The 25341-nt window shown below is 30.8% G+C and overlaps 1 protein-coding gene across 1 annotated transcript; it reads left to right on the top strand.

The window, feature by feature from the left end:
• The first annotated feature begins 22477 nt into the window (after nt 1-22477).
• On the top strand, nt 22478-23424 carry LOC119690279 (eukaryotic translation initiation factor 3 subunit K-like). The gene is made up of 3 exons (XM_038105302.1): nt 22478-22607; nt 22666-23102; nt 23160-23424. The coding sequence occupies exons 1-3, from the start codon at nt 22555-22557 to the stop codon at nt 23285-23287; spliced, it is 618 nt and encodes a 205-aa protein (XP_037961230.1). The 5' UTR covers nt 22478-22554; the 3' UTR covers nt 23288-23424.
• Nucleotides 23425-25341: the final 1917 nt, after the last annotated feature.

The raw sequence follows: 25341 nt of genomic DNA on the forward strand, positions 1-25341 counted from the left end.
CGATGAGCAGAAAATTAAATACAACGCAAAATTATATACCCGAACGTATAATAAAATCAAAATCTACATAATCTATGTCTATATCTATAATCTATAAATCTACATCAATCTTTATATAAAAATCTATATCATAATCTATATAAACATCAATCGTTACAATTTTTTTGTCAAGAGCAAGGAACTGGATAAAGATGATTGTTAAATATGTTACTTCGCTTGTCTTCCTACAACTTGGTCTGGAACTCAGGATAGGTCTCAGTTGTTATTTTATCTTAAGCTGTTTTTGATACTACGAGGTAGTCATCATCAAAAGTGCTTTCTGAGCAGAACGATTCGAACTAAACAAATTAGTTAAATAGAAGATTGAAGCTTTTGAATTGTGTGTATATTGAAGAACATCCAGTATTCCATGGTCCTTTAAAATAACTAATATCGCCGTGCTGGAAGAACTATATGTAAAAATCAATCAATGCTATAAGATTATTATTAAATGCTTAGCTGATTAAGAAATACAGATCAGAATACCGCATTGCTTTGTAACTGTTTCAAATAAAAAAAAAATGTATGTCGGACCCTGTAAATAAAATCATTTTTAGTATCAGTTTCACGTAAAAACTAAAATAAAAATTATAATAATAACCAAGAACAACGGTAGACCCAGACATTGTTAAGGCTTTGAAAATTTTATAATTAATTTTCTGGTTAGAATAATTTCATATGTGTGCAAAGTTACAAAAGAATACTTTTATTGAATGTAAGGAGTATCAAGTTGCAGGAGTTGTTGCACCGCTTCAGGGTATGAAGTGTTGCATATACAATACATTCCCTTAATTTTTACACAATTTTATTTTGCTCGACGTGTTTCCTTGTTTGTTTTCGTTTGAGTTTTGCTTTGTTTTTCGTTTATCTGCTCAGCTCCGCATTTATAATTAAGCACAAAACATCTTATCGATAGAAGTAAAATAAATTAATTGAATTGTTTTCACGAGGAAGTTACAAGTACTTCCTTGTACACATCAAATAATAAAACAATATAACAATTGCTTTGAGAAGTATGAGAAGTATAGTCATAAAGGAAGTTGGCACCTAAAACCACGATCGAGATATAAACAAAAATAAAATAATATATGCATATATATCTCCAACCTCTATTGCGTTACGAAAGATCATGGAGACTTTTTTATATAGCTGAACTTAATAAGGTAAGGTACTTTCTTAATCACTCATTTTTTTTTATTTTAAAAAAAAGTTATTTTTTTTTAAATGTGGGTCTGAATATGGATCATCTTAATGATTAAATATTCAAGAATTATAATTTCTTTTTGTGAGATTTAATTAATTTCAGTAATTGATGAGCAAATCATTAGTTTGTACCCACCATTAAATTATTAATTATATTCGACATTACAACATTTTTAAGTTAAACGCATAAAAGTTAATAGTTGAGTATATGAATTCAATCATAAGAGATCAGCTACTACTATTTGAAAGAGAAGTTTTAAGATAGGGCTAAGCATAGGACTGTTTTCTTCCAACTAAATCTTCCAACTAACATTCAGCTAAGAGATTTTGTCTATCCTTTTAATTAAAATTTATGATATTTTTACAAAAACTTTAGATCGCTGGACAATACGATATCTTATTCACATACTGATTTAATTGCTTACTAAAAATATATGTTATTAATAAAAAATTTGAGTTAATTGTTAGTTTTAACTTAAAAAATAAAAGTTCTAGTAGAATAAATTTATTAAGTTTGTGCTTAACCGTTTAACACAATCCACATCTGGAACACATTAGATATATGAGATATTTCTTGCATCAAGATCCTAAATAATGTATTGATATATATTAACACATCAAAAATATTATCGATTACGGCTTTGCCAAATGTTTAGCATAATTTAAAAAAGGGATAAAAAGAATTTTGTGCATTATCTCATCATTATATATATAACTTGGTTTTTCCATCAAGATCCTTAATAAAATCAAAAAATATGAATGGTCACGTATATCCAGCTCTTTGACTTCGAAACAAGTTTTTGTTCAGAAAACTGTCTAGATCATTTAAAATTTTATAGAAGAATTTTAATTACTAAATTATGTCTAAACCGGGAGAACAACAACTTCAAATTGCTATGGCTTGCTTTTAGACCACTTAGATGCAAAAATTAGTCAAAAAGTGCTCGGTTTTTAATAAAAGAAAATTATTATCTATCAGAATAATACAACTGTACACAGAGCTCAAGAAACTATTGCTAGTAGTTACTTTTCGATTCCGAAGCAAGTTTTTGTTCAGAAGTCTGTTTATATCGTTTAATATTTAGTGTTGTTAAAGAAATTTGATTTCTAGATGACATCTAGAACAATAACTTCAAATTATTATTGCATGTTTTTAGACCAATTAGTTGCAAAAATTAGTCAAAAATACTCGGCTCATAGTAGAAGAAAATTTTTATTTATAGAGACAATGTAACTGTTCACAGAGCTCAAAAAACTGTCGCTGCTTGTTATATCCAATTATTGTTAGAACCAATCTATTACACAGATTTTGCTCTCACTTAATTTTAGCTATTCTTACATCTCAAGACATTCTTTAGTTGAACATGATTTTCATGGAATAACATCGTATGACGGTATTTTGCAGACTTTTCGATAAATAATTAAAGGGGAAATATCTTCAAATTAAAGGATTATATTAATTGTACTGAAATTGAAGGACATTATATTAAAATTAATTCATTTTTATAGTTAAAAATGTGTTTTGATTTTAATCCGCCAACTTATTGACTATTGCTTATAGTATGGATACAGTATTACCATACTATAAGTATTACCTCTCACTAATTTTACTGATTAATTAATGGTATATATTATTTTTTAATCTTATCATTTATTTAGTAAAATTTTTATTTTTTTTAGTTTAATAGTTTACTAATTTATCGCTATTACAGATATGCTTTTATAATACAATGATAAATAGATAGATTAATTAGATTATTTGAGACAATAACTATTAAGTTGTCTGTCTTAATTAAAATTTAAATGCGATTGAAACATAGTGCAAAAATATACTTGATTATAATAACTAATATAATGCTATAATGATGAAGAAATTTAAAATTCAGATAACCATAAAAAAGGGTATGAGAATTAGATACATAATATATATAAAAACAATAATAAAAAAAAAGACAAAAAGTATATTAATACTAATAACAGATATTCATATATTTAGTAATATATAAGCTTTTCATTTTAATTTAAAAAAGTCTGTGTGTCAATGCAGAAGCCAAATTTCGTTATAGTTTCAATACTAACACCTATGGAACAAACATATTTTAATTCAATTGGAAAAAACAGCACCATTCCATTTTTATGATAAAGTCGTTCATTGTTTTGTGGCGCTATGACGAAGCAATCGTATCAGTTCTTGTATCAACCATTAACAAAAACTGAAAGACAATGAATCCTTTGAGAATTCATATACCATACCATAAATTAATAAATATACGAGTATGAGTATGAGTACATGAACGTCTCTAAACGTGCTATTCTCATATTGCTCTATACCTAGGTAATATTGCATTGGCAATCGCGTACATGCGAGTGGAGTAACTCGTGTCTTGTATCGGTAATACTCGATGAGGAACTATAAACTGTTGTCTTGCAATGGGCATTTAATTCACATTCAGTATCTTGAGTGTATCTCATGGATACATATTAATGTATACATATATTGTTACTTCTTAAAATACATTTAATACATTCGGCAGGGCGCTTACTTGATGTGTTCAGAAGAAGAAGAGTGAGTGACAGTAGTCAAATTGCAGCATCATGCCGTTTTCATGCGTAATGGTTTCTTCAGCAGCATTGTTCCTTTTATTCGATGGATATGATTTGATGTATTATGTGTTCTTTATGTTAGTTGATTTTTTTTTATTTTTTAACTCACATATTATTTTATTATTCCATTTGAAACTGTACTGGCTTACTTTATACGGTTGTCTTCATATCCTGGTGGTTTGTTTTTTTATTTATTTATCCCCCTTTGATTCTGTACAATAGAATTTTTTATTTTATTTTTAAGAAGTCATTCTAAGTGATCCATCTTAATTCTTTCAACATTCATCAGTTGAGTTACTGCGTTTTTTTTGCGTTTAAATGTCTTTGAATTTTGCGAAGCCTTTAAGTGAATTGAAAACTTTAATTTGTTCAAAAAAACTAAATAAGTTAATCAATGAAAAAAGTGTGTGTGAACTTGATGGTATTAAGCTGGAGAAACTGATCGATGACATTTTAATTGATTTCATTACTACACATTTAGTATACGAGAATACAGGAGCGAATTTATACAGGAGAATGCCAATGAAGACATGGAATAGAAATTTGTTTTTTCATTTAAAATTTATTATATTTTACTGCAAAGAATTGTTTGAATTGCTTTTTTAATTTTGAGTTTGAATAGAAATTTATTTATTTTTTTAAATTAATTAAAGTTTTTTATATAAAGAATTATCTATTTTGTGACTCTGATTTGGCAGTACCCTTCCAACACCACACAACACTAAAAATTTTTGCCATTTTACAATATGAATCGCTTAACAATCGCTAATCTTTTTTATAATTTTACTAATCTATATACTGAGGTCTATTTTGTCTGTATAGAATTTGCAGCACTATTTAAATAAATGGATAATAAGTTTTTTCGAACAGTAGTGGACTACAACAACAAAAATTCATTTCATATTGTTTTAATTAATTGAATTTTTGGCTGACCATGCAGCTGTTTCCAGTATTGCCAAATACCCATCATCAGTGGTCGTGGAAATAATTCTAGTATTTAATTATTCATAAACAAGTTTTTTTTGAAACTCCAAGTATCTCTTGTCCTGCTAAATGGATAATAAAAAATTGATTTTAAGCATATGATAAGCATATATAAAGTCAATGGAATGATCAGACGTAAACTTATAATTTTGAGCAAGATAAAAAGAATAAGAAGACTGAACAACTATAGAAGAGATTTGAGGAAGAAGAAGACTTAATTATTCCTAGCAGATAAGTGGATTTGACACTCAATTCTTCTTACTTTACTTTTTATAACTCAAAATTAATTATTTTATTACAGTAAATTTTTTGAATACCTTTAATTAAAAAAATTAATGAAAAAATTATTGAAAAAATTAAATGTATGCCAGTTAAAAATGCTTAACACGGAAAAACGTCTATAAACCACAAAGCAAAGGGCTTCCCTAAAATAGTGAATATAAGCTCGAAAGATTATCGATTGTGTGGAGAAATCTAATGGAAGCTTTAGCTATAAAGTATGTCGAGGAAATATTAAGCTTTAGATTTCGGTTTTAAAAACTTAAGTGCAGTAAACTGTTTTCTCTACTTTCTAGTTAACCTACATCTACAGCCATCAAAAATATGTTGCTAACAATATGTAGCTTACTATGAAGATTAATGGTCCAATTGGCTGTCTCTATTGAAAATTTGACTATCATAGCTAGATTCAACCTAAACGGAATATAGTATTTGTTAAGAATCGTATAAAATTCAGTCTCAAATTGTTGCTAAGTTCAAGAACTTTGTGCTAATAAATGTCAACTAAATGTTTATATTTTATAATTCACAGTATAAATAGAGTACTCACAGTTTTAGTCTAGTACTCTATCAACTATGCAGTATATCAAAAATTTTTATGTGTCTGGAAATTAAATTCAGCATATCAAACCGCAACTGTAGAGTGTTCACCTCGCTTACTATGGAAGTACAGTGTATTATTCCATTACTCTACAAAGAATTGACATTATGACATTTCCACAAAATCACACACGTTCAGAAAAAAAAAGTAAATAAATGTCATCAATTAAAATCAAAAAAAAAAAAAAAAAAAAAAAATTGTGTATATACTTAAAAAAAAAGGCCGCAAATAAAAACTGGAAGCAAATTTATTCAACCAACTTTTACAAGCGTGAAGGACTTTTGTCGAAGCTACAGAAAAGGACGAAGGAAGCATAAACCAGGATTCCAACCCTTTCTACCGCATAACTCGTAAATAAATAGATTTTGATTTTGCATAAGTGAAGTGAATAAGTGATACGTCATCATGATTTGCTGATTTGCCACTTTCTTTTGCATAAATTTAAATGTTTTAATCCGTTTTTCAATTTCAATTGGAAAAAAGATTGATATTTCATAAGAAGAGTTTTTTATGCGGCAGCAGCTGAGATTACAACATGATTTGCTAAAATCCGAAAAGAAGCAAATTTACTTATTTGACATAATGTGGCAATGCTAGGCATTAACCCCAAATCATCAAAACAGTATAATGTAAAAAATGCAAAAACTAAAACAGAAAAAAAAAAACAAAAAAAAAAAACAAAAAAAACAACAACTTCAGGAAGAAGATATATATCTTTGAGGGACAATTGCGTGCATAGCATAGATACTTTATCCACAAATGGCAGTTTTGTGTTCAGTTCTGTTTCTGTTGCGGAGCTGAAATGAATCGTAATTCGTAACATATGCCAATGTATTGTGTTGTTGTAATGATAAAAAATGCCAAATTGTTATTGATGTGCTGGCGTGTGAATCAAAACTGCACAATTCCACAAACCGAGCAAAAGTACGAGCAGCAATGAGAAAGAAAAAACCCCAATTTTTGTGTTAGATTCGGTCGGTATTATGAGGTTAATCACATTTTGCTATATCAGAAATTCAATTAAAATTTAAATTAATGTAATTGGAGCTTAAAATATTTTTCTTATATGTTTTAAAGTTTTGTTTAAAAATAACATTATTATAAAATATTATAAAATTTAATATTTTTTAAATTTATTTTTTTGACCATGTTTATTATTATTATTTTTTTTTCACATACTTTTAATCTGGCTGTAGGTTCCTTCGTGTTTAATAATTAAACGTTTAATAATTTTTATTATACTCCATATTTTGACTCTCCTTGAGATTACGTTAAGATTACGATACTTCATTCTCTTTGTGCTATCGTCTACATTGATTATTATTTTTTATTATAAGAACTTAATCAAGTGAAGTGACATACGTACTTCAATTTCATATAACTCGATGATTCGGATTGCGGTAATTATATCAAAAATCCAGCAAATTTTAACGATATTAATCAAATAATAGAAAATTATTGTCCACATTCACAATGAAATTTGGATTGGGCACAGTCCCAATGGAACTGGATTAGCCTAAAATGACCAAATAAATATTTTGTCATGATCACTTGCATCAGTTTATCTTTAATTCGAAATTAAGGATTAATTACACGATTAATTGCATTTAGATCCTTAATTCGGAAAAAAAATGCAAGACTTTTGCTCAAAAGTTTCGATTTATCCAATCTAGTATGCTGATATAACACTTTCCGATTGTCATTAACTTACATCTCTGCCAAAATATTCTATGGGTAGAGTAGTGATTAAAAAAGTCTGTGGTAAAAACAGCAAAAAAAAAAAAAATAATAGTTATAAAAAAAAAGGAAAAATACTAGTACATTAGAAGTTGAATTACTTCTTCTTAATTTGTTTCTAATGTACAAAGATTATATGTGTAGTGAGAGAAAAATAAGATGTCAAAAATATATATAAATATTTTACTCCATCCAGTTTTGTGAATTTATGATGCAGGGCTTAGGGTGCAGTGCTTAAAAAGAAACTAAATAAATTCTTTAAAACAAAATTAAATTATCAGTTAAATACATTTTGGTATTAATTTGTTTTGAAGTTATACGCGTGCGCACGCATCTCTTTCAATAATCAACACCAATAGTCTCCAACATAGCCAAGATATCCAACATATGCCACAACAGCACCAACAATAATCCAGAATTAATAACCTGCTGGGGAACACTGTGCTGACATAATTTGAAATATTAGCACGTAAATGGGATTTGGTATGTTGAATAATATGAGTCACGTATGTTGAGAACATGCAACGGGAAGAAAGTGATACCTACGCTCTAGTCTAATCCGCATGGATGAACCACAATATTCACAAATAAGTAGTACTGGAGCATATTTAGTGCTGCAGTTTTTTACATAGTTTTCGATTCAATTTGTTTATAAAACTTTTATCTTCTTTGAAACGTTTTTTTTTGGATATGATAAGTACCTTCTTACCGCATAAATTTATTACTACTTGTGAAGTGCACTAAATTATATTCAAAAAGACAGTGTCATGTAGTAAGGCAACAGTCTGCGCACACCTTATTAAATGCAACATTCACTAACAATCATTAACAGGAGAACATATAAAAAAAAATGCTTTATGGCAGCTCTAATGTACTTTATAGTTGCAAGAAAAAAATCCAGTAGGCACCAATTGTATATATTAAAGAAATTGTGTAGGAATAATAGTGTGTTTCAGTAATGAACAGTATTTTAATATATAAAATCCCTTAGGTAGCGTCCTGACTTGGGTATGATCCAGAAGGAACGTGATATTTCATCTAGTATTAATATTCATTAGTATTAATATCATCTAGTATTAATATTGTATTTTATATAAATGTTATATAAATTTATACCATTCATTTGTACAATTTTATACAATTTATTTGTGTAGTAAGTGGTGCTGGGTGACCAAAATTATATATAGACTCGATAAGATTATAGCGATAACAGTTTAGATACCATGAAGACAGATAGTGATATTAAACATTGGTTAGAATGTATGTGTCAATTACGAATTGTTTCATTCCAGCATTAGGGACGAAGTTTAATTCCTTCAAAATGGTTTAAAGAATTTAAATAAAGTGGCACAGAAACAGAGTCCAGAGTTTCCTTGATCTCCGGTTCCTTAGTTTTTAACAATCGTCACTTCTCGTAATTTGTTTTTTTTTTCTTTTAATAACAATGAGTTTCTTATAAGCACGGTGGTATTTTCTTTTTAAATATTGAAAGTACTTGTATTTGGTTTTTATTTGTTTCTTCGGCATTATTCTTAGCATTCTCATTGCTGCAATTACTTTCATGACTATTACTCTTAATTTAAATCTTTTTCGTAATAAATGAGTAGGAATTTATGTTGAGTTGATGCCTTACTAAGTTAAGGGGCATAAAAAAGGGAGGTGGCAATGTAAATGCAATATTTATATATACTACTATAGGGTATATATATATACATATATATGATGCAGCATCACCTGAGTGCGCGCCTTCTCCATTTTCCTACATCAAGTTCGCTTAGTGTTCCCTCAACTTGATCACTTCACCGTAGATATCGTTTATCTCTACGACTTCTTCGTGGTGGGAAGGGTGGGGGGTATAGGGTGGAGGGTCCGTAAGCCCCTGAGAGTGAGTACACAAGGCAACGTGTCCGATTGTATTTAATATGGAAAATGCCGGCGCAATCGAAGTCATTTTCAAGTTATTGCACAGCCTTCACGTAACACCCGTGGTTTGTTACTTGATACCCGCTGGGTAGCGAACTAATAGTGAGTACATTGAGTCCTATACCCAGGGCTTAAATTTGTGTTGTGTACAGGGTTTGCACCCGTTATGTAAAATCAGCAGCCAGTCAATAGCGTTCGGAAAAATGTTCAATTGGGCAACAAAATTTGACAGGATCAAAAATGCAGTAAGATTTTAATCTATAGTAAGATGTTTTGGATTTTCGAAAAATTGGTTTTACTATAAAATTTAAAGACTATATAAGATTATACCATTTCACTATCGAAATATATACTTTCCAATAATTAAGATAAGTTCATGAATTGCATTCAAAGATATGTTTAAAAAAATGTATCTAATAACTTTTGACATTTCAGTCAATACAAGAGTCTTTAAACCTAGAAGAAGATTTTAGAAGATTTTGGAAGAAGATTATTGCTTCAATATATGAATAGACATAACAGGAATGGAATACGTATTTTAAAATAAATTTCCTCTAATATTGCTGAGACCATCAAAATATGGGTTTTAGTTCTGTTTCGATGTGCATCTGAACTCTTATTAGTATCTTCCCAAATTGAAGTTATTTTCATAAAAGTTTCCTTAAATAACAGATTTGTCCCGTGAGATTTGCGGCATTAGTACTTGTTTACCTTTGCGGGGGTCTAATTGGGAAAATGCTAAATTCGCTGAAGTCAATAAGAACAACTGCAATAAATTCCTGTCCGATTTACTCCGTTGAAAGGTTAGCCGGAGACCACATCAATGAGTTCTTAACGTAACGTAACGCAACACAATAAGCATTTCATTTTATAACTCGAATGAATTTCAGTGTTTATTAGTTTGCAGCAAATGTGCATAAAATATACAAACATGGACAAATGTTTTGCAGAAGTTTTGCGTTAATCGCACGATTGATTTCCAACAAAAGAGGATTTATGGTTTGTCGTAAAATATAATCAGTAAAATAACTATAAAATTTATACACGCGAGATGAAGCAGAAAAATTAAAAGTAATGCTCGCTAGGATGCGTTTCTACGATGAAAACGTGGCACTGCATCCAATGTTGCACGGCATGCAGCCGGATTCAATTGATGATCTGGAGCTTACTGCTTTGAAGCGCTGATAAGAAGGTGCAAATATTGTGGTGTAGGCCGCTTAGGCTGCAGACAGTACGAGTGCAAGGGGATTTAGCAAATTTAATGCACTCACTAAATTATGTGGTGCACGGCAATGCATTGCACAAAACTGTATTCGAGCAGTTTGTCGCCATCACTCATAATGTTCGGAACCGTTTGGATTGAATTTACATGCATTAACCTCATTCAGAGATTGGCTTTAGCGGTCACTTGTTAAAAAAGTATCTCACTAGCGTAACACTCAATATTTGACGTCTTGCTTCATGAGTGTTGAAAGTCCATTGCATGATCGTTAAACTGTGAGCTTTCAATTTGGGCTGTGAGAAATTTTTTTATTGGTGTTACTTGTACGGAATGACGGCTGAGTCGTTCGATTTTCTATAAATCAAAATAAAATTTGTTGGCGCCAAGTTCACTCGCTCAAACTTATTAAAAATAATTTTTCATTTAAATTCTTATGTCCTATGACAAGAATTTTATTTTGAATAGAATAAATTTGTTTCAATAAGCAAATGAATTCTGTGCTCTATACTGTCAAATATTCGTTATCAGTACTATTTCGAAGAATCTGTGTTTTTGTAGTTCACTAAATTGTCAAGAAGGCAAATCTATCCCCTAATCTACTGGAATTGACACATAATTTTTTGTACAGCTAGTGATATTAGTCATGTAGTAGGTTTATGGTATTTAGAGGTCACTGCATTTTAGATAATCATGCTAGAAGATTAAATCTTCCTTTCAATCATACCTGCCGCAGTAGTGGAGAGGATTATGAAAGTGCCTACCATCTACTTTGTTTATGTCCAGCACATTCGCCGCGCCGTCTTACCAATTTAGGGGCTTATTTCATTAAGGATCTAGGCGAACTGCAAGACCTAACTCTTGAATAGCACTATCAGCTTCATTAAAGGTTTTAAGTGATTCAAACACCTGAGTTTTAAATCATACGGTAACATAATGGGCCTAAGTGGATCCCTTAGGATCGACCATAAAGCCTAAACCTTGTGTTAAAGATTGTATGAAGTCTGTGGAACATTATGTTACTCTTTGCGTGGGAATGTATAAAGTCAACGCAATTTTCAGAACATCAAATCCTACTTTTTGTTGTTTATTTACAAAAGCAACAATTTAAATTGGTGTGCTTAGAATTAACGCATAAACAACAGCTACATAAATTTGCTTAACTTTCATGAATTATTGCTTATATTTTTCAGTAACTTACTTACTTACTTAGTTGACCATTACAGGAGTGAGTTTTACTTGGACTCGGACGTGATCACTTCCTTGGCTACGTTTAGCAGCCCCCGGCAGCTAGCCGAATCAGTGGTTGTGGCACACTAGCTTTAGCTTTTCATAAAAAATTCAATAAATTTGAACTACTGATGAGGAGCATTTAAACACTGAAAAATTGTAAACAGAATTTTTAATGGATCATGTACATTTCACTTAGATCAAGTTGAATAGTTATGTTTATATAAAAATAGTAAGCAGTTAAATATTTTTTTCTTATGGAATGGAAATAAATAATATAAATAATATATTCGTATAATAAATATAACTTCCAATAAGTTCCAATATTAAATTTTTAGTTTTTTTGTTTTTGCAATAAGTGGGAGTGTATTGAAACCCATAAAGCGAAACTTGAATCCAGTAGAATCACCTTTGACAATGTATTGTAAGCAAGATCGCGGGCTCCCAAGGACCAGTGTGTGTAGTCACATTTAAGTAGTCAAGGACAGAATGATGGACTGTCATTTATCTATATAAATTCAACTAAGGTAGAAAACAAGAAAACAACACAATAAGTAACCAGTAATCTCGTAAGTGCGTCATACCTATGCATTATTTTATAGGTGCATGCTTGAAAAACTGTTTTATAATTCTTTGAATTTTCCCATATGTTTATCGGCGGTTGTCGCTTTACGAGTTTTATTTTTGCTTTTTGAACTACTTTTTTAAGTGGTCCATAATAGGTCTGTTCTTATTAATTCTACTAGTGGAGCGTTTAAGTTTTTTGTAATAATAACATAATATTATGTATATTCCAGAATATAATTATTTAATATTTAATATTTGAAAAATAGAATAAATTCCTATATTAATAAATAAATGAACAGTCTTAAGTAAATAATAATAAATAAGTGTTAACATAAGTTAACGAAAATTATAAAATAATAATTTTCCAAAAAACCATTAATCATCTGATAATATGTTTAAGTTGCATGTAACTTAAAGTATCTGTTCATTATGTAGTTTTTTTCTTTTTTGACACCTGGCTGAAGAATGGGCATTAAATTTTTTTTATCTGTTAAAATTTCCTCCATAATTTACATTAACCACAATTTCAGTTTTTTCTGCTCGTGAATCTAATAAATAATTTTGTTTTGTAATTTTCGAATATTTAAAACACAATTTTATTAGCATTTATTAACAGAAATAAACAAGTCGTAAAAACGTTTGTTTATTATATTTTTCATTTCGTGGCAATTAAAACAAATGAGGTGCCGACTGGAGTGTGAAGGTGTTGCGTTCCTCAGTACGAAGAGAAGAGAAGCACATCATCATCTATCTAAGCGCCATGCCCGTCTATCGTAAAACGGTTAAAATAGAAAAATAAACAAATAAATTCCAAAACACTAAAACGGACATTTAGTGCAATACTAACAACCCGAAAACGTAGCTGTTCAACGCTTATAGACGTACTCGCCCGTTCCGCATGCCCCGGGCTGTAGCAAAACTATATAATAATAAAATAAAATTTGTCAGGACCTCACATGAATTTGACTTTTTTATTTTTTTTCTAAACAAAATAAATTTCCAAACTTGCGGTCAGAAACAAATGCAAACGCGTCTCACTGATTTTACGTTTTCACACTTTTCACAATATTTCACATGAGTTCTTCCACAGTAGAAATATTAATGCGCCGAGACTAATGCAAACAATTTAAATTGTGAAAATTATATATTTACTTGTACTATATGCCAGTGCAGTGGATATAAGGGTACGCAGCCCAGATGCCCCCGCGATCACACTGTGATAAACATTTGAAGTAGTCAAGGAAGTTTCCAAGTTTCTTTATAGTTCTCCAGACGTTGGACAACTACAAGTGTAAGTTTCAATAAAGGAAGCTGGATTTTTTTTTGCTCCATCATCCGTTCTTTAACATTTGTTACCATTATTATCTGTTAGATACGGGTATCTCACTGAACCTTAAACATTGTGATATTCCTATTAGTGAAAATTGCTTTACTTTTTCCAAATTTAGTCTTAATTGGGTTATTCATTTTGTGGTTCCAGATATATATGTTAAAATAATCCTTAAATTTATATATTGTTTTGATTTTGTCATTTGGTGCGAAATACAACCTTATTAAAGTATTCCAGAAATTTACTAAATAATTTTGAATGACTTATCGTTGATAATGGCAATATGTCGACAATAGTGTTTGTGACACACACTTTCTTTGTGTGACTCTTCTTAAATAGGTCTCCACAGGTAAGTAACGTTTCTTTTGAAACATAATCAAAACAGGAAATGCTAAATGACTTGTTACTTGTGGCACCGCGCTTCCTGCTGAAACTATAAACAAACCATATCCATAACTTCAAATTCATGCTAAAATAAATTGTTATATATGCAGTTTTTATTTTGAAAAAGATACTAGTCTATCCCGTCTAAATGTCAAACCATCCCGTAACATCCAATTACTGTATGTTACAATTATATTATAGAATACAATGGTCTCTCGACTGTTAAATGGGAGTTTGTAAGTTTTCATTATCACAGATTCACCAATATTGAGTGTTGTTATATCCACTGATTGAAAAATTAAAATTAGAGAATTAGATGACAAAAAAAGTTATCCAAACGCTACTGTTCGACTATCTAATCAGCGTATATTCTACGTATTACATGGCCAGCTGGTCTCAGTACTTGTGTTAACTAAATTTTTCAAGAATAACTATTCAAGTCTTAATGTAAAATATGTCATATTGTATTGTAAAATTAACTCCAATATTGTGCGCCTTGAGTAATTAATGAACCTAGTTCATCTGCTACTCTAAATATGACCAGTTTGACAAAAGCAATGCTTAGCCCTAGAATATCTACTACAGGTTCAATTCCAACAAATTTCTTGGCGGTATTGCCAGCGGGAATTACGGATTATTATGTCCAGAATAATCAATTTATAGTGGATGTCGTTTATCTACTACAGAATCACTAATTTTCTGACAATATCCAAAGAAGAACCGAATTACACAATCTATACTTTAAATTTTTTGTCCACTGATTGTATCCTCAGTATTTAGCTTATAATGATTGCAGCTTGTTTGCAACCCTAAAAAGGTATCTCAAATTTTGTCTGTGCGTCTGTGCAAATTAAATCCTATTTGAAAGCTAAAGGATTTGGTATCTTTATGAAATGTTATGAATTTTTTCTGTGTACTTTACTTACAATAATACTTTCAGTAGAATAGAGTAAGTAATTCAATGCATACCATCTATAAAACATTTTATGAACTGTTTCAATGTACTTTTTATACGATAATACTTATGCTGAAATTCCACAAGTAATCCAGGATTGGTAGTATATAAGTCCTATGAGTTTTTTGAATGAAATCGTATGAACTTTTTGAGTGATGCAATTTTTTAGTGCACTTTATATACGATAATATTTGTTCTAGCACTTCGCAAGTGATCTAAGATTTACTATCTATATGAAATCCTGTAATCATTTGTGATTTATATAGGCACATTAAAAATACAGAATGCCAATTTACACAAAAAAAATTGTTCTTGGATGAAATCCAAGAACATTTCAGGTGCAGTTTGTATAATAATTGTGCTAGAAATCCGCAAATGCTCTACGATTTACAATCTTTATGATATCTTATGTACTTTTTGTGTGAAATCCTATGAAATATTTGAGTGATGAACTTTTCGAATGTATTTTATATACGTTAATTCTGGACTTAAATCTTGCACTCGGGGTTCGCAGGAGATCTAGTCGCTGACCTAAAATTGTGTGATTATGTATGATGTATATGTTATGCTATAATTATAGTAGTCGTTTACTTTTTTAATTTTGTTACAAAATAAACTATGAAGTGAGACTCTAATAAAAATTTAATTACAAGAGCCCCTTTGATAAGTTTTTAATGGTACACCATGCTTCTTTAGCTGCTGAGAGTTATTTAGGCGAGCAATATTGTAGCGGCACGCTTTACAAATCATTTTTAATTAAATCAGCAATAATAAAACAAAACATTTTTATTGCATTCGTCAGTTTTACGGTGTGTTACGCACAAACGCACGAACGGATAAACGCATAAACGCACAAGCGCACGCAGCACTTTTTCTTATAATAACTCAAAATTGAATAGGACTAATTTTATCGTCGTCATCAAATCATTCATCATTTGAGCGAAGCCATCACACAACCATGCTATGCTTTAGCTTACGCGGTTGTGTATAGTTGCAATGCCTGCTATACACGGTATAGCACAGCTAAGTAATGTTGCCACCCAGCGTGGGTGCGCATGTAATTATTGTTATTTTTGCCATTAAAAACATAAAGGCACAAATAAACAAATATAATCTCTAGCCTAATAAACGTTTAAACGCAACATTTTCAATGAAGATGTTTCATAAACATGCATCGAACGAGCAATTCATACTCCATTCATATTCTAAACATTCAACAATATCCCTTTGGCAACCGAGCAGCCGAGCAGCCATCTCCCACCACCCGAACTCTTTAATAAATACAAGTACGAGTATAACCAACTTACAACTAATCTTTTTGTGTAAGTGTATGTGGTTGTGCGTTTGTTTATAAACATCTTTGTTGCTTTTCTTCGGCTGATATGCGTGCTGTGATACACGAAGAATCAAAGATTACTCAAATCATAAAAATTATTTGTATTTTTATTGTCATCGCAGCACTTGTTTTTAGTTTTTCTTTTTTTTTTTGCTTTTGCTTTTGTTTTCATTTTGTTTCACTCTCATTACCACTGATTTTATTATTATGATATTTGTTTTTGTTGTTATTAATACAAATGTTTTGTTGTATTGTTTTATTGCATTTAAATGTTTATAACGATCCGTTTCATTTATGGACACATGTATGTTTGTGTTGCCAACAGATTTTTGATAGAATTTTATTGTTATTTTGTTTATGTTGTGTGTTTAGACACAATAAATGCGAATCTTTAGATGCGAAGTCAATGTTAGTGATTCAATTAAATTTAATTGAATTTTTGTTATGTTTATTATCATTTCGATGAAAATAAATTGATTAAATAAATTTTATATGCTGCAAAGTTAATTATCGATAAAGGCAAAGACGAAAGCATAAAAACTGTTGGCGTTGTCAAAAATAATTTCAAAAAAGTTTATGTATTTTGTTGCATAAAAATAAATTTATTATATTTAAAAAAAATATTTAGGTCAATAGCTATATTTAGATTTTTTAAGCTCATGATAATAAAAAAAAGTATAAACTATAAGTTTTGTATAAAAGTAACTGTATGGTCACGATGTCCTACAGGTTCCCATAACACTAACCTTTATTATGGTATTATGCCTTAAACGATATATATATAGTTGAGTTCCTGTACCTAAATAAAATCTCTTTCTAATTAATCAGGGTCTGGAACATCCATTGCAATTGTAGCAAACATATTTTCGTAAAACGTTCGCCACTGGATGTTTGTACATCTAATTGAGTGTATGCCCTACTTATGTGGTGGACTGCTGTGAAAACTCAATATAATTTAGAAAATCCACAGCATAATTCGGATTAGCCGGTAGGATCGTTCTTAGAAATTCACAACACTTACATTGGATTATTTCAATCCATAGTTATGCTTTGAAACAACCTTTTAGACTGTATTTCCGTCAAGAAACGAATGGAAAACCAGAAACTGCCTAGCAAACTAGAAAGTATCAAAATTTACAAATGATTTGAAAATAGACTGTGGGGCAGAAGCAGAAATTTTATTCCTCGACTTTCTTAGGCTACTTAATGCGGCCACAGTTTTTCAGCCTAAATGTTTTTTGCGATTAGGAAAGCATGTTGGCTACTTATAAATCACAACAAGAACTGAAATAGTGCAGTTATTTTTATTGATAGTCAGATAATTAAGCCTTTCAAGCCTTCATCAGAAAATCAAAGAATATAGATAACTAAAGACTATAAATAAGCAATTGACAAGCTAAACCAGTTAGATGACACCACTCTTTTCTGGGATCCTAAACATAGGCACATTAAAAATATAGAATGTCAAGTTCACAAAAAAAATAAATAAATTGGGAAGTTAAGTGTTAAACATAAGATGTATAAGCTGTCAGTTTTGCTTGATATATGTCAATGAAACAATGCTATAAAAGCAGAACCACGAAATTATTAATCCTTTCTAAAATCATAAAATTTTTTATGGTTATTTTTACAACTCAAAATTTTAGCAAATTAGCCAAATAATGTTATGATGTGCTTCAAATTTGGGCCACTTTTTTGAATATATTTTGAAGTTGCTAAAATAGTAGTAAGCGATAGTAGTAAGTGCAAATATTCGTAACAAATATTAAGTTGTCGAAAAATAATATTATTGCAAAACGAAAAGTGCCATATTGTACTTAAAAACTGCTATAATAATATTTAAAAACCTATTTTGAAGAATATACTACTGCCCACTTTGCTTACTGGTGCGGAGTCTTCAGTACAAAATATGTGCGTATGACAAAATATGTCACCCATAAATTTTTAAAATATTTTTAAAATTGTAAAAAACAAACTTCGCACCGATCTAGCTGTCAAACCAATTGTCATTATTAGTCAAAATTAAATCATTTGACATTCCATTGTCTTGTTAATAAGCGTACGAAGGCATTTTGATTTTTGTGTTGTAGAAAAGAAGTTGTATATGATGGAGTTCAAATGTAATAGTGTGATTGCTTTATATTTGGCTGGAAAAGCACAAGTAGCTATCGGTCGAGCCCTCTAACACCTAAGTGTGAACAAAGCATATCATAACTCGATACCATGATACTGGTAGCGTTGCCCGACACCCAAGAACTGGATTAGAAATGATTCGAATGGCCACCAGAAAACAGGCGCCAGTGATGGTGAAGGTGTGGGGTGCCATAACGGCCGATGGTCGCTCTCCTTGGGTAAAAATAAACGCCCAGATTTATCGGGATATTATTTTAGAGGGTGCACTAAAGCCTTGGAAAGATGAGCATTTTGATCGCAGGCATTGTACATACCAGCAGGACTCAGCACCGTCGCATAAAGCACGCTTCAATCAAGAATAGTTTAAATATTCCGTTATTCCATCAACAAAGTGACCTGATATAATACCTGATATAAATCCTTTAGATTTCTCGGTCTGGGGTATTTCAAAAAGTAATGTTGTCACTAAAACATACCAAAATTTCGATTGTCTGAAGCAAGCGCTAAGCCGAGAATGGGTCAACATACCGTTAAGCCATTTGCGGGCAGCGTGGAATAGCTTCATTGGCCGTTTGAAGGCTATTTAAATTTCTTTAAAGTTAAAGCCAAAAAAAGAAAGAAAGAAAATAGAGCGTTTTCCTTTATTGCAATTTTCGTCAGCCACTCTGTATAAATCATTTATAAAAAACAAATTTTAAACAAAAATTAATCCTTAATTAAGTCCCATTGCGCTTTATTCTGCTATTAAAAAAATAGTAAATGGTTTTTCTTCTCATAGATTGCAGTTAAGAAATCTTATCTATGCAATGTTAACATTTAAACTAAATAATAAATAAGAAGTTTGTTAACCTGACTCCTGATATCCTATACTCTGTAGAAGTTAGAACCAAAAGTTTTTCTACTTTTGAACTTTTCTACAGTTTCTTGAAATATTGGTACTTTTATGCATTAGGTTCTTGCATTATTTCTCAAAATATGTTGAGTAATAAAAAATAAGAAATGCAAAACATTTTGCAATGAAACCGAGCAGAGCACATAGGTTATCTTATTTCAACGTCATTCCAGCTCACATACTGTGTCCTTTCAAAACGATATGTACAATTTTGCCTTATTGCTACTGTTCATCCTCTGATGCGAGCAGGAAGTGCACAATACACTTGAGTATAAAAACTTTCTAATCTAAGTTATTAAATTTTCTTTTGCCAAACTAATCTCAGACAAATGATAGAATCAGAGGAATCAATATAATTTTGCATATAAATTGAATGAATCCTTTATGTGAACAGGAATAGCTCGCAAAGCATTGTTAATACGTAATCTCAATGCACTTTAAATAACTTTTTTGAGTTCTGAAATTACGACAAAGTACAGCTTTAATATTGACTTAAACATACCGACATGACCGACTTCATGAGCAGACATTTTCAAACTCGAAGCTTTTAAAAAGTTTGCATTTTAATGAAATTAGTAATGTCAAAAATATTATGAATATACTCGTATCTTAGATTTATTTTAAACACAATATTATTATCGTCCTGTGTGATTTACGGACCTATTCTGTGCACTTTATAAACTTGTCAAACATTGACACTTGTCAAAATTGACTGCTGTAAAGGTTTTGGTATTCTGTGATTCTGTGACAGAAATAAAAAGCTCTCTTCCTCGTTAGTTGTCAATACTACAAATGCTGTTGACAACTATAAAAATATGCTCTTTTTAAGCATTTTTTATTATTTGCATGCATGATAAATATTCTTAACTAAAATATACGCTCTTTACAAGCATATTTTTTATTGTAATTTGAATGCATGAAAAATGCTTTTGGCAACTTGAAATATGTGCTCTTTACAAGCATTTTTTACGAACAGTTACGAAGAATTATGAACAGTTTTCTATACAAAACGCTTTACACTATAGTGTGGTGAGAGCACTAGGTACTTGAGCTTTGAAATTTGTCAAAATGTGTCCAGAATACCAAAAAGCTTTCTCCTTTATAAAAATCAAAAATTTTATTAAAGTATTTGACAAATCTGTCAAGTGCACAGAATAGGTCCGTTACCTATTTATAACGGACCTATTCCTATTTTGTTTTTAATTTTCTTGAGTTTGAGGTATGGCATTTAAGTTTCCATCTCCATCTTTATAAAACTTAGCTAACACAAGAACTTTAATTACAATAGAAAAACCAAATTTAGTGAATGTCACCATATACAAAAGTAACATGCCATGATGCTTAATATCAGAGCCTCTTTGCACTGTAGACTTTAGCATGGAGAATGACGAAAATGAATCATCATCACCCTGCTTTCGCAAGACGTAGACTTTCTTACCTGAGTCTCACTTTTTCAATTCGATAAGAGAGCTAAATTCTATTTATCTAGCTGGTGTCAATGGCTTTATATCCAGTACTAAATGGTTATAGTAACATATGTCAAGTTCTTAAGGTTGTCACAGTGGACCTTATGGTCTAACCTAACCTAACACCTTTTGCATTGTCTGGAATGTGAACTGGATAGGGCAGTACTTTTTTGAAATTACGAAGGTTTGGCACAAATTGTTGATTCTTACAACTGCAACCAATTATTTTCGGTGTGAAATTGAAGATATGTATGGTATGTAAAAGATGTGTGGTTTCAATATGACGGTGCCACAAATAACAAGTCATATAATCGCTTTACTTTAGCTATGTCTCCCGAGAAACTTCACAAACCTAAAATTTTTCGGTTTAGTGATAGGAATAAAACACCTATATTACTGGACATTATTTGTAGGGTTGCACAAAGAATCATGTTTATCAGGACAATCCTCAATCTTTTGATGCTTTGAAAATGACCATCGGTTAAGTTATGGCTGGTATATTGTCAGTTATAAACCGACAAATCATAGAAAATTACTTAGTACATTAACAATAACAATAATATAATAATGTAATTCACATCAAATAATAGGGTTAGAAAATATACAATATTGAAATAATCGTTTTTTTAAAGTTTCATTCAAAAGTGGATTTTATCTAGATTTGTTTTTTGGAGCCACAAAATGGTTAACCTAGTACAGCTCGTCAGCGCAATTGTAATATTTTAATATGATATTGTAATATTTTAGCGACTGTGAAGCGATTGTATCGTATTCTGAGCAGGTCATGCTATTAAATGCACCAAATTTGAATTGATTGGGGAGAAAATGTCTTCCTTAAAATTTTATATGCCCGCCTTGGAATAATATTACTCTTAATTTTTAAAGATAATTATGGCGACAGAAAACATGAGTCTTAATAGAATTATTCTAAATGTTTTAATAGAGAAGTATTTTGAACAATAGCGAATTACAACAAGAAAATTTGTTGCAGATCAGACGAAGAATTACATTTGCTAACATGGTTTACGATACTATGGACTCAGTAGACACGGTATGTAAAGCTAACTTTCGTCCAGAGGAACTAACGCCCTATAGGTTATTTATCATACCTGTGCTTTTGAATTGTAGATAAGCATAGATGCTATCACAAAATGATATAACATCACTGAGAATGTGCGAATAAAACTTGTTTGGTCTTTTAAGAATAGGCAACGGCTATGAATGATGACTGAACTCTAGGGAAGGTGACTGAACTCTGATGTTCAAATCAAAGGAAGAATATGTATTGCAAAAGAAAACTGTATTGCAGGAGAACTATCCCCGTTACATTTATGAGACTGAAGAGTTCTCACGCAACACAGTTGTCTGTAGAGTAGTGCTGCATGAACCCAAGATTCAATAATGGCTACTTATTGTCAAATAACTAAGTCGGTAAGTAAATTAAAAACATTTATAATAAGTGCGTGCGTTATAAATTCAAAATATGTAAAAATTGTCCAATACAGAAAAAATACTTTTATTTTGTTTCTTTTAAATTAACTCAGTTGCCATATATATATTGAAAAAATTGACAAACTGAAAGAAATTTGTTTAACAGAAAATATAGGGTTATATATACAATCTCTTCAAATCAGATAAAACTTTTTTAAGCTAAAATTATACAAAAATTGAAATGGCTCTCATAAGAGCTGCAATTCCGAAAGAAGGATTGGAGCGTTACGAGAAGTATACTTTGTGTAAAACATTTATCGGAGTACTTCATCCAACATTCATCTTTTATTAGGTATAGGCCAGAGAACTTGACATTCTTCGAGCAGCTGATAAGGGAGCAAACTGGGAATAAATATTGCTTCAAGCTTAACATGCATGTACTGCGTATGTATAATGCATACCCAAAACTGATCAACTTGGAACTTACAAGAATCGTATTACTAAGAGCATTGACTAAGCTCCCATATAAACACTTTGTTTCGGCTAAAAAGTATCTTATCTGGCCTCAATTCATAGATGATGGAATCAGGGTGATAATTGATTTGGCAAATTTCTTAGAACAGGAAGAATACGCAAAATTCTGGGTACATTGTAAACAGAATGTGTCAGTGATTTCCATGGTCGAAGGATTTGAAGAAGTCATTAGAAAATACATCTGTTTTATGGTTGGGGCAAACCGCAGAACAATTCTTTGCAGTCAACTCATAGTGAAATTGAATATTGATGAAGGTGTGGATTGTTATTTTTATTATGTCTACTTATTTTAAATTTTGATTATTTTTCTAGAGAACTTAGAGAAGTACGTCAGTCAGTTTGGTTGGACGATTAATGGAAGAGAAGTGAAAGTGTTTCCGTTAATGCTTAACGATGCGAAGTTCTACAATGTCATTCGTGGAGTAAAGCCTGACCTTTAAAAGTTGTTATTATATTCACTGACATATACTAATACTTTGAAATGTTTTGATATGGGCATTTATGTTCTAGTGATGTATATGCTTTCTGAATAATGAAGATTTCCTTCTTTACTATAACTTTACTACATTAAATAAAATTGCCGTATTGGTTAAATGACTTGTATTTAAATATCTTATTGTGATATAAAAGGATCTTGTCTATATTTGATGAGAGATTTCTATTATAATATTAAAATTATATACGAATAACGGAAATATTAACGTTTAAATGATTTTAAAAAATCAAACTCTACTAAAAAATCAAACTATACTACTGCAATAAAAGGATCAATTTGATCTTTTTAAATTTAATTTAATTGTCCATCGACATTTGAAACCTAGACCTATGGAGTCTATATTAAATAGGACAAATGTTTATCAATAGAAAAATCAGGTTTTCCAAACATTCTGCTCATCTGATTTAGCTAAGGGTGACTCCGGGATATTCCCTAAATTTAAGAAACCGTTCGGCAATACCGACTTTACAAGATGAAGTAGATAAGACCGTGTATTAAAATTTCGCTGACTACACAATACGGTTTCGAGTATTGCCAAGTACTTATCACCAGTCCTAGGAAATATTCTAGTTCTTTAATTAGTTTGTAGTCCGTATATAACTTGCTTGGACTGCAAGTGCCAGGCTTAGAGCTTGTGTCTGTCAAATTAGAAAGGATGACTAATCGTGTTTTTCCACTAGCAGCCAAGGCTGCATAAACTTTTAATGCTTAAATTCCAAGTTTTTTGTCAGTTTTTTATTTTTTTAGTGAGACTAACCTTTGCTTTGCCAAATTTTAATAAATTAACTCAACTTTTTGTTGTTGCCTTTTCATTACTATGCTTACGTTGAAACATGGAACTGAATTATTATATAAATAATAATAATAATCATAAAATAAAAATAAAATGAAACTAATTAATTATCGCGGCACATTCGACAAAAAAATCCTACCTTATGAATTATATATCATTGTTTGAAATAATCAATGTAATTTTTTGGTTATTCGCTACTTAGATATATTTGTCATACCAAGAATCTTCTCCTTGTATAATGTGTTGGTATTTTAAGAATAAAATTGGATTTATTCGTATATTAATCATGTTTTTCTAAAACAATTTAAAATAAAAATAATTCAAAATATCAACATAAATGCAAACAAAAAAAATATTGATATAAAAGAGCATCCAAATTAACTTGTCTTATAGTTTATTTAAAATTGGCCACGATTTTTGTGAAAACAATGAAATCAGCAACACTTAATCTGCAACTGATGCAGCGTAATGAGCTCTCAAAATATATCTTACTTAAGTCAGTATCTTCTGCGGAAAGCAAGATGAAAACGACGCAAGCTTCACATACATATATATGCATAGGCTCGCTCAGATGGCGCAATTTGGGTCGCAGGACCCCTCATCACTCGTATATGCTGATATGCAAATATGGTAAATTTTAGAAGGATCGTTAGGTTACTCATTGCAAGGAACCTTAAACCTTGAGTTGGCAATACTAAAGCTACTATGTTACGCAATTTTTGTGTAGAATCCGAAATGTAACTTTGTGAATCATCTTGCACTCGTGCACAGCAGAGATCACAGCAGAGACAGACATCCACAGCACGCATAGTACGAACAGGCGGTGAATACCAGTGCTTGGTTTAAGCGAATCTTATTGCAGTTAATTAGATGAGTTGCGAAGCAAGCCAACATAGGAACTATAGTACTTAGTTACATGCTATGTGCAGGGATCATCTGATTTTACTCCATGGTTGAACAAAAATTTTACTTGCCGTCATTGCTGCACAAACTTGCGCATGAAGACAAATCCCTGCTTTCATCTCCATAATCCACAGAGATTTAACGATCTTCGTTTTCGATTCAAACAATAATGTGCAATATCTTGATTACAATGTGTTGTGGTATGCATAACATGAGCGAGGGCAAATCTAAATAGCTGATGACTTTTAATGACATTTTTCGCATACCACAGATGCCAATTGGAAATCTTTCATCTTGTTAAA

This window comes from Teleopsis dalmanni, chromosome X, assembly GCF_002237135.1.
Source record: "Teleopsis dalmanni isolate 2A chromosome X, ASM223713v2, whole genome shotgun sequence".
Lineage (NCBI taxonomy): Eukaryota > Metazoa > Arthropoda > Insecta > Diptera > Diopsidae > Teleopsis > Teleopsis dalmanni.

Coding starts and splice junctions, on each gene's coding strand:
- LOC119690279 (XM_038105302.1), top strand. CDS start 22,555: ATGGCTCTCATAAGAGCTGCAATTCCGAAAGAAGGATTGGAGCGTTAC. Junction 22,608..22,665: donor GGATTGGAGCGTTACGAGAA/GTATACTTTGTG, acceptor ATCTTTTATTAG/GTATAGGCCAGAGAACTTGA. Junction 23,103..23,159: donor GAAATTGAATATTGATGAAG/GTGTGGATTGTT, acceptor TTATTTTTCTAG/AGAACTTAGAGAAGTACGTC.